Here is an 11064-nt window from a genome sequence, read left to right as displayed (position 1 = left end):
GTGGAGGCTGGTACAATTGCAACATTTAAGAGGCATTTGGATGGGTATATGAATAGGAAGGGTTTGGAAGGATATGGGCCGGGTGGTGGCAGGTAAAACCAGATTGGGTTGGGATATCTGGTCGGCATGGACGGGTTGGACCGAAGGGTCTGTTTCCATGCTGTACATCTCTATGACTCTACGACTCTATATGAATCACTCTGTGTAAACACATTGGCCCTCTTATCATCTTAAAAATATGCCCATTAATCTTGAAATTCCCCACCATTGGGAAAAGATACCTGCCATTCACCCTATCTATACCTCACATGATTTTATAAACTGCTACGGGGTCACCCTTCAATCTTCTACGCTCCAGTGAAAACGTCCCAGCCTGTCCTGCCTCTCCTTGCAACTCAAATGCTCCATTCCCAGCAACATCCTGGTAAAACTCTTCTGAACCTTCTCCAGCTTAATAATATTTTTCCTGTAACAAGGTGATCAGAAATGGACAGACTACTCCAGAAGAGTACTCACCAACATCCTATACAACCTCAACATGATGTTCCAACCCCTATAATCAAAAGTCTGAGCAATGGAGGCAAATTGGCTAAACGCCTTCTTAACCACCCTATCTATAAGTGATGCAAAATCCAAAGAATTGCGTATTAATTATGCATTAATTCCCTTATTTTTTTTTTAAAAATTGCCTACCTCAGCCTTGAATATTCTTAATGACTCTGCCTCGACAACTCTCTGCAGTAAGGAATTCCATGGATCTGCTACTCTCTGAAAGAAGAAATTCCTTCTCAACTTTATCATAAACGGGTGACCCCCTTTGCTCTGAGATTCTGCCCTCTGGTCCTAGTCTCTCCCACAAGTGGAAAACTGCTTCTCCACATCTTTCCTATCAAGCCCACAAGAATCCCATGTTTCAACAGGGTCGCAACTCATTCTTCTAAGCTCCAATGACTACAGACTAAACCTCCTCATACAAACCATCCATAGCTGGGATCAGCTGAGTGAACCTTCGCAGGACAGTTTCTAATGCCATGATATTACCTTAGATAAGGGGACCAAAGCCATTCACTATACTTTCAGCATGATCTGACCAGTGCCTGTATAGTTTTAGCTAGAATTTCCCAATTTTTACATTCTATTCCCTTTGAAATACAGACCAACATCCATTTGCTTTCCCTAATATCCAATGAACTTTAAAGCTAGCTTTTTGTGATTTACCAGGCCTCGCAAATCACACTGTGCAGTAGCTTTCTGCAGACTTTCTCCATTTAAATAATATTCTGCTCTTCCACTCTTCCTGTAATAGTGAATAACCTCACATTTTCCTACATTATATTACAATTGCCAACATTTGCCCACTCACTTAAACTGTCTCTAACCCTCTGCAGACTCTGTGTCATCCTCACCATTCGCCTATTTGTGTGTCATTCGCAAGCTTAGCTATAGTACACTCACTTTCCTCATCCAAGTCAATAATATGTATAAGACACTGTCTTCTATTAGTTAAATAATTCTCTACCCATGCTAATATACTATTCCAAACACTATGGGCTATTATTTAATTAAGTAATCTTATATATGGTACCTTACTGAAATGTCTTTGGAAATCCAGATATATTACACCTACTGAATCTTTCTTATCTATCTTATCTGTTTTGCTACTTCCTCAAAAGATTCTAGTAAATTTATAAGCCATGATTTCTCTTTCAGAAAGCCGTGTTGACTGTGCTTGATTATACTATGTATTTCTAGATGCTTCACTATTACATCCTTTTGAATAAACTGTAGTGTTTTCCCAATAACATATGTTAAGCTAACAGGCTTATAGTTACCTATCTTTATCTCCCACTCATTTTGAATAAGGGTGTTACATTGGTACTTTTTTTATTGTCTTGGACTTTTCCAGAATCTGAGCATGCCTGGAAGATTGTTGCCAGTGAAGCTTCTTTCGTTGTAGCTATTTGCTTTAATATTCTAAGATGCAACAGATCCAGGGGACTAATCAGGCTTCAGCCCCATTTACTTCTGAAGAACTTATTTTCTAGAAAAAGTTACAGTATTTATTTCTTCCGCACCTTTTGCTTCTTGATTTACTATTCTTGGAATGCAATTAATGTCCAGGTTCTCCACTTTCTGCATCTGAGATCATATTATTCTTGTGACTTCCCCTAGACACCGGTTCATAAAGCAGCCTTGCATTTCAGTTATGGAAACAGACTCTTGGGTATTCCCAATTTATACTTCATTGAAATCACTAATAAAAGAAGATTCCTGCTTGCAGACACCCATCCTCCTTGCTCTAGCTATTTGTGTAGGCTAGTCATCGTATCTAGCAATTCAGTTGTAACTGTCCATCTTTCTTAGGTTCAGTATCATTAATCTCTTAGGTGACCCTGACATATACTGTTACACCAGCTCCTCAAATTCCGCTGAACATACCTGTATTATTTTATCCATTGCTATTTTCTGGGAGCTGTCACAATGCCATAAAGGCACACTTTCCTCCAATTCCACCATCTTTAGAATTCAGATGATGTTATTATAGATTTGCCTTCTGTTTTACCCTCATGTGTATGCCTGAACTTGGTGTCCTGCCTCTTGCTCACTTTTTCGATTATCGCTGAATTGGGGCATTCAATTAATAATAATTTACCATATTTTGTATCATTATTTAAGAGTTTATTTGGTACTTTGTACTTATAAATCGAACATAGAACATCGAAGAGTACAGTACAGTACAAGAATGGGCCCTTCGGCACAGAATGCTGTGTCTAACATGACACCAAATTAATCTCTTCTGCCTGCCCTTGGTCCATATCCCTCCATATTCGTGTGCTTATCTAAAAGTCCCTTAAATGCCCCTATCGTATCTGCGTCGAGAGCGTGATGCTGGAAAAGCACAGCAGGTCTGGCAGTATCCGAGGAGCAGGAGAATCGACGTTTCCTGGAATCAGGAATCCTGATGAAGGGCTTTTGCCTGAAACTTCGATTCTCCAGCACCTCGGATGCTGCCTGACCTGCTGTGCTTTTCCAGCGCCACACTCTCGACGCTAATCTCTAGGATCTGCAGTCCTCACTTTTGCCTATTGTATCTGCCTCCATCACCATCCCTGGCAGTGCGTTCCAGACTCTGACCACTCTCTGTGTAAAAAAACTTGCCCCTCCAGTCTCCTTTGAACTTTCCCCCTTCCACCTCTCTTATTAGACATGTCAACTCTAGAAAAAAGATTGACCGTCAACCCTATCTATGCATCTCATAATTTTATAGCATCTCTCCAGTCTCCCCTAAGCATCCACCACTCAAGAGAAAAAGAACCCTAGCTTTTCTAGACCCTCCTTATAGCTCATACCCTCTAATCCAGGCAGCATCCTGGTAAACCTCTTCTGCACCCTCTCTAAAGCCTCTACATTCTTCCTGTAATGCACGGTGACCACATTTGAACATAGCACTCTAAGTGCGGCCTAACCAAAGTTTTATAAAGCTGCAACATAACATCCTGACCCTTGTGCTCAATTCCCCAAACAATAAAGACAAGCATACCATACTCCTTCTTTATAACCCTACCTATGTATGTGGCCACTTTCAGGGAATTATGGACTTAAACCCCTTCTGTACATTAATGCTGTTCAGAGTCCTACCATTAACAGTATATTTTTCCTTAATATTTGATCTCCCAAAGTGCAACACCTCACACTTTACATGGATTAAACTCCATCTGCCATTTCTCTGCCCATATCTGCTACTGATCTATATCCCACTATATCCTTTGACGCCTTTCTACACTATCCACAAGCCTAGCGATCTTTGTATCAGCTGCAAAATTACTAACCCACCCATCTACATTTTCATCTAAGTCACGTACATATATCACAAACAGTAGAGCTCCCAGTATGGATCCCTGCAGAACACCGCTAGTCAGAGACCTCCAGCCTGAAAAACATGCTTCCACTACTACTCTGTCTTCTCTGGGCAAGCCAATTCTGAATCCACGCACCAAGTCACCATAGATCCCATGTATCTTAATCTTTTGGAAATTCAGTCAAGTTAGTAAGACATGACCTGCCTTGCACAAAGCCATGCTGACGATCCCTAATTAGGTTATACGTTTTCAAATATGCATAAACCCTAACCCTAAGAGTTCTTTCTGATAACTTCCCAATCATTGATTTGAGACTCGATAGTCAGTAGTTTCCTGGATTATCCCTATTTCCTTTCTTGAAGAGAGATACAAAATTAGTTACACGCCAGTCCTCTGGGACCCCTCTGGCTAATAAGGATATAAAGATATTGGTCAAGGCCCAAATAATTGTTTTTGCTTTTGCTGCAGTTCATATGTTAGTACTCTTACCCCTGAATCAGAAGTTTGTGTGTTCAAGTCCCATTCCAGTACTTGAAGATAAAATTTGGTGCTGATATTCCCACTATAGTACAGGGAGTATACACTATCACAGGTGCGGTTGTTATGATGCGACATTGAACTGAAGGTCAGTAGCCCTTTAAGGTGAATGTAGAGTTCAGGATTTATCTGGTTCTGTGGTTCCCTGGTGTTAGACTAATTCTTAACTTGTCTGATGTTTCTGGGGTAAGAATCCAGTTGTGTTCACCGGAACTGCCCAAGTCTCCCACTCTAACTTGGAAGCAGACATATTAGCATCAGATGCTGGGGAGGAGGAGAATTATGTGTTGGAAGTTCAAGCTTCCTCCCACCTTCAGTTGCATGTCCAGTCTCCGATGACCCGGACACCAAAGATTTTGCCCATTGTGTTGAAGATTAAAAATAAATGCATGATATTTCAACACTTATCTCTGCAGCACTGATATTCTGGAAAGTAGCAGCACTACAACTAATAAGGTAAAAACAATGACTGCAGATGCTGGAAACCAGATTCTGGATCAGTGGTGCTGGAAGAGCACAGCAATTCAGGCAGCATCCGACGAGCAGCAAAATCGACGTTTCGGGCAAAAGCCCTTCATCAGGAACCCTTCCTGATGAAGTGCTTTTGCCCGAAACGTCGATTTTGCTGCTCGTCGGATGCTGCCTGAATTGCTGTGCTCTTCCAGCACCACTGATCCAGTACTACAACTAATGGCAACCGAAGAAGCAGCTACTCAAATCATATCCTTTGTTCTTGTGTTCTCCAGTACATTCACTCGATAAATACTTAGGTATAGCTATTTCAAATCTAATTGTAAAAATGGAAGAATACAAGATGAATATAAATTAATAGCAGCCTGACTGAATGGACAGGTTTAGGAAAATAATTCTCCAATCAGGATTGAGGAAGAGTTCTATAAAAAAATTGGTTGTCTTCTCCTCTGTCTAGCAGGAACCAGATGGCCAAAGTACATAGACTGAACTGTGGGAAGGGAGGGCCTGATGAGAAGTGATCACTGTTTCATTTCTGTTTTTACATATTATCAAGGACATATATTCAATTATTTACTGTGCAAAGACGGTGGAACATGGGGAATCATAGATAGTTAACAAAGGTTGACAAGGAGAGTACCCATCAAAACTAAGACATAAAGAGTGGTAAAAATTAGACATAGATGCGAAGACTGGGGTATTTTTTTAGGAACAAGCAGCGAATGACTAAAAAGCTGATTTAATGGGAGTAGTTAAAGTGAGTTAATTAAAGTGTGGCACCTTGGAGAATACAACTGAGGAACTGATAACAAGGAGCAAGGAAATGGCAGATAATTGAAACCAATATATTGCAGCAGTCTTCATGGTGGAGGACACTGAAGACATTGCAAAGTTATCAGATAAGTAAGGTGAACACGAGAAGAGAGATCTTGTAACAGTCTATACCATGAGGGACAAAATATTGATAAGCCAATGTAACTGAGGCAGACAATGAAAGCCTACATGCCAGGATTTCAAAGGAAGTGGCTGCAGAGTCAGTGAAAGCATTGGATTTCAGGAGCGTTCCAATAGTTTGGAAAATAATATGACACCCCTATTTAAGAAGGGAGGGAGACAGATAACAGGAAACTATAGGCCAGTTAGTCTACAATCTGTTATTAGGAAAATGCTAGAGTACATTATTATGGAAGGAATAGCAGGATATTGAGAAAAAGCTTAACACAATCAGAATCAACATGGCTTTGAGAAGGGAAATCATGATTGATAAATTTGTTTGCATTCTTTGAGGATATAACCAGGAGGTAAAGGGTAGCCAATAGATTTAGTGTATTTGGACATCCAGAAGCTATTTGATAACGTGCCACATAAATGGTTACTGCGCAAGATAGGATCTCCTATCAGGCGGGAGGGGCATACTGTGATGAAAACAAAAAAAATCTGCAAGGATTATGGATAGGTTGAGTGAATACGCAAAACCTGGCACATAGAGTTTAATGTAAGAAATTGAGAGGTCAGGCACGTTAGTAGGAAGAATGAAAAAGCAAATTATTATTTAAATGGAGAGAGGCTCCAAATAAGTGTAGTGCAGATGGTTCTTGTCCACAGAACAAAAAGGGTTATCAACAAGGAATAAAGAAAGCAAATAGAATTCGGGCCTTCATTGCGAGGGTGTTTGAATTTAAAAGTAGTAAAGTATCATTATAACTATACAGGGTGTTCATGAAGCCACATCTGGAGTAGTCTGTGCAATTTTGGTTTTCATATTTAAGAAAGGATACATTGGCGTTGGACACAGTTCAAAAGAGATTCAATTGGGTGATTCCTGGTATGAGGAGGTTGCCTATTGAGAATGGCTAACCATTCATTAGAGTTTAGAGGAACGAGGAGTGATCTTATTGAAACATGTAACACGGGGTAAAGATTGAGAAGATTTTTCTACTAGTAGGGGAATCTCAATCTAGCAATCAAAATTTCAGATTAAGGGACATCCATTCAAAACTGAGATGTGAAGGAATTTCTTCTACCAGAGGAATCAAAAATTCCAGACATTTGGAATGTTTGGAATTCTGTACGTCAGAGAGTTGTGGAGGCTAGACCACTGAAAGAATGTAAAGAGGTGGTAAATAGATTTTGACAATATTGAGGACTTGGGGGCTATGAGGAGCTGGCACAAAAGATGATTTGATGCCTGGGGATGAGCAGCCATGATCTTGATGAATGGTGGAGCAGAATTGAGGAGCCAAATGGCTGACTCCTGCTCATTTCCTGATGTTCTTATGATTCCACCCACAAGAAGTTTATTGCTCTGCAGCAATGGATTGAAAATACCACTCAGGATAAAATGTGAACAGCATCCTGATTGGGAAGCCAGGCATTTTGCTCCAAATTACATTGTTTGGGCATTTGTTATAAGCAAGATTTGCTGAGTAATTATATTGAGTTCCTGTAAAGATTCTGTGACTATAGAAAATACACATATTTGGGTTTTTCCTTATTTTCTAATCAATCACATTTTTCCTATTACTTGAAAAGATCTATTTAAGCAATTACATTTATTCCTTTGTGTTCACTGGGATGAGGGACACATTTTTTCACTTTCATTTGAGAAAAGGTTAGTTGGAGAATAAATGTTCCTGCAGCAGAACCTTTACTAATGGAGAGCAGCAGCTCTCTGTGTGTCTGCGAGAGCTGGATCATCTCTCACATCAGCTTAATTTCCAGCCATTCAAAATGAGAATGCAGACAAAGGAAGTTCTGTGCTCAAAGTTTGACAGCATCAGGCCAAGATTGGGACTGACAGAAGGCATTTCACTTAATGGCTGTTCTGGTCAATGGGGAGAGAAAATTTGGATACTATCAACCTCACCTCGAGCTAAAGCTGCCTTCTGGAACTGAAAGGCTAGCATTCACCACTCAGTTCCCCCGACCAAGTAGTAAAACTGAATCGAGCAGTGTAACCATCAGCAGTGTTACAAAGCATCTTAAAATATGTTTTTCTTTTTCAGGTTCCCCCCAAAATATTATCGACAAACAACTGACAACAACTGATGTGTAATCTCACAGCCAACACACAACACTAAAAGGACAGAGTTGACAAACAACTAATATATTGCATGCATTAAGGAGGCAGTATTCTCTCTCTATCTTTGGACTGTGCAGACATGCATCCTCTTGGGTGAGCTCACAAAGATAATGAGGAGCCACAGCTATCGGGATGGTGCTATGTGTTCTCCATCACTGGGGACTCCGCCGGTCCACTTGTGATGTGCAATAACTAAGAAGAGCTTCTTCACCATTTCTACACTTCACAGTCTACAGGCAGTGACTTGCAGCAGTTCCACAGAATTACAGGGGATTGATTCTCAACCTGAGAACTCTGAATCAAGGAGACATTTGATTAATTTCTAAACTTTCATTTTGCTGGTGAGGGGTTTATCATACAAACCGAAGATTTATAACAAACCTTCCTAACAGTAAAATAATAAAACAAAAATGTACACTTTTAGTCTTGTCTTCCTTTAAACAAACCAACTGTGAGTAGATTTTTGCTCCATTAAATCGAAATGAATACGTGGAGGTAAGTGACAACACTAATCTCATTGAGCTGCACTGACAAAGCAATCCAGTAATTCCCAAAAATATTTAATATTGGAAGGTACTAAAATCTGAATTATTCAGGTAACTCTGTCACAATTTTATAAATCCTAAAGAATGGTATTGAAAATGGTTTCTGATCTTTTAGTGAAATGTGTTATTAGTTCACAGTGACAAATGGTCATGTTGCTGGACAGTTGTTTCTCCCTTTCCATCTCTTGATTTAAAGTTATTACTGGAATGTTTTTTGCATTCTCCAGACTAACCACAGAAACAAAATATTTGTTCACCTTTGTTTGTAGTAAAGCAAGAACCAGTTTCAACCAGCTCCAATAAATGTAATGTTTACTCTGACTGCCTGTCACATGGACTTCACCTCAATAAGTCCTCTAATCTATTGCAGACAGTGAGAGTTCTGGTTGTGAATGCTTCCATGAATACAGAGCAGCTTCTTCTGTTTCACCACAATGTGTTGGCCCTTTTTAGTATGAGCTACTAATATAAAGCTATATTTTCAGCAATAGCATCAGTAAAAACAAAGCACTTACCCAGGATAAACTCTAACCGTGACATATGAGTGCTTATTGAATGATAAAACAATAACAATAAATCATTAACTGTATTACTTACTAAATACAGACCATACACTTGTATTGTGTTTTGGGGGTAATCCAATTTTTACATATGAGATAGGTGTGCTTCAGATGTAAAAGGATTGAGAATCCATGGAATGTTTTATTAATTCACAAGCTAAAGATGTTGTTACCTAGTCCAGCATTTATTATCCATCCCTAATTAGGTTAGGGGTCAATCACATTGCTGTGGATTGGGAGTTACATGTAGGTCAGACAAGGTAAGGATGGCAGTTTCCTTCCCTAAAGGACATTAGTGAACCAGATGGGTTCAAACAATTGACAATGGACTCATGATCATCAATAGACTCTTATTGCCAGATTTTTTTTATTAATTGAATTCAAATTCCACCATCTGCCATGGCAGGATTTGAACCTGGTCACCAGAACATTATCTGAGGTTCTGGATCAAGAGCCCAGTGATAATAACACAAGACTGTTACTGCCCCCTTTATAGGTAACATATAAGGCTGTAAGTATCTGAGTACAAGTGGGATGCATCTCCTAATGAAAACTGCCTTTTTATAGTAAATCAGATTAAGAAAAATATAGTTGTTCAAATTCAAGCTATCAATAAACTTATAGTGCTGCAAACAATATTATCGGTGTGCTCCATATCCAAGAGTCCTAACTCTGACAGTTAAGTGATCACAATCTATTCCTTTCATTCTACGAAACAATTCCCAAGGCCTTCCAATCATTAACAGTACGAGGTTTTACACGTGGTAAGTTTTCCGTCTCAGCAAATATTTTTCAGCTGTTTTGCAAAAAACTTGGATTTCCTCTACAATGCGCATATAAATATTGACCTTGAAACTAAGTCTAAATTTATAAGGAAAGCTCTTTGTAATGGGAATGCATTACAAAATTTTAATTAGAATTGGGTTTAGTCAAGGTTGCATTATTTGATTGGTGAATCTGAAATCTCCAACTCAGAACAGTATGTTAACTGGGATTATGACAGAGATTTCCATCAGACTAGTTCATGATGTATGTAAATGGATCCCATTCACCAACAAGAACCCTTCATTTCTCATGCATCAAATAAGGCTAGTGTTAAGTGAGATTTTAAAAATTTCTTTATTTTATAGGATGTGGGCGTCATTAGCAATGTATTGCCTAATGCTTGTTACCCTTGAACTGAATGCCTTGCTGGGCCATTTCAAAGGGTAGAATCATAGAATCCTGCTTTGCAGATAGACGCTATTTGGCCCATGTCTGAACAACACCTCACCCAGACCCAGTTAAGATTCACCTACAACCCAGGTAAGGATGGTAGCTTTCCTTCCCTAAGGAAATTAGTGAATTCGATGGATTTTATATCTGACCCAAACTTTGTATCCCAGAATTTAATTAATTTTAAATTACATCTGCTGCCTCAGTGAGAATTTGAACCCATGTCCCTACATCATGAGCAATATTTCTGATCCACTGCCATTACCACATATCGTCTTGGGAGCAAGAACAGATAAGATGATACCTCCATTCATGGGCAAGTTGATTCTAAATCAGCAAAGGTTTCCAGTGATGTCAAAATGAAAAGTGTTGAAAAAAACATTTTTCAATTCCTTTAGTTATTATGTTCATGGAAAAGCAGACATTTGTTTTCTCTAAAAACAGAGAAATTTGGTCAGGCTACAGAACACAGCTGAAAACTATGCATGAATCTGACTCTATAGCAATTGTTAACATTGAGTCAAAGATTATGGGAACGCTTAGCTTTATGGAGACCTAGGGGAGGTATTGATGGTGAAATAGGAATTAACTGTTTAATGTCTTCATTGTGTATCCTGGCCAGTTAACTTGAACCAAAGAGAAATGGAGTAGGTATGGAAATGATGAGGTAAAAACAATGACTGCAGATGCTGGAAACCAGATTCTGGATCAGTGGTGCTGGAAGAGCACAGCAATTCAGGCAGCATCCGAGGACAGGCAAAATCGACGTTTCGGGCAAAAGCCCTTCATCAGGA

General features: G+C 39.3%; 1 protein-coding gene across 2 annotated transcripts in view; it reads left to right on the top strand.

Annotated features, from left to right (window-relative positions):
- LOC122562174 (platelet-derived growth factor subunit A-like) overlaps positions 1–8006 on the top strand; it is a 91817-nt gene extending 83811 nt beyond the window's left edge. For both annotated transcript variants that reach the window (XM_043714792.1, XM_043714791.1), the window contains one exon: positions 7874–8006. In XM_043714792.1, the coding sequence (XP_043570727.1) occupies positions 7874–7916 (43 nt within the window). In that variant the 3' untranslated portion in view covers positions 7917–8006. The remainder of the gene's footprint in view (positions 1–7873) is intronic.
- Positions 8007–11064: the final 3058 nt, after the last annotated feature.

The sequence above is a fragment of the Chiloscyllium plagiosum genome, chromosome 24 (assembly GCF_004010195.1).
Source record: "Chiloscyllium plagiosum isolate BGI_BamShark_2017 chromosome 24, ASM401019v2, whole genome shotgun sequence".
Taxonomy (NCBI): Eukaryota; Metazoa; Chordata; class Chondrichthyes; order Orectolobiformes; family Hemiscylliidae; genus Chiloscyllium; species Chiloscyllium plagiosum.
Note: the sequence above shows the minus strand (reverse complement) of the source record. Positions and strands in the feature narration are given on the sequence as shown.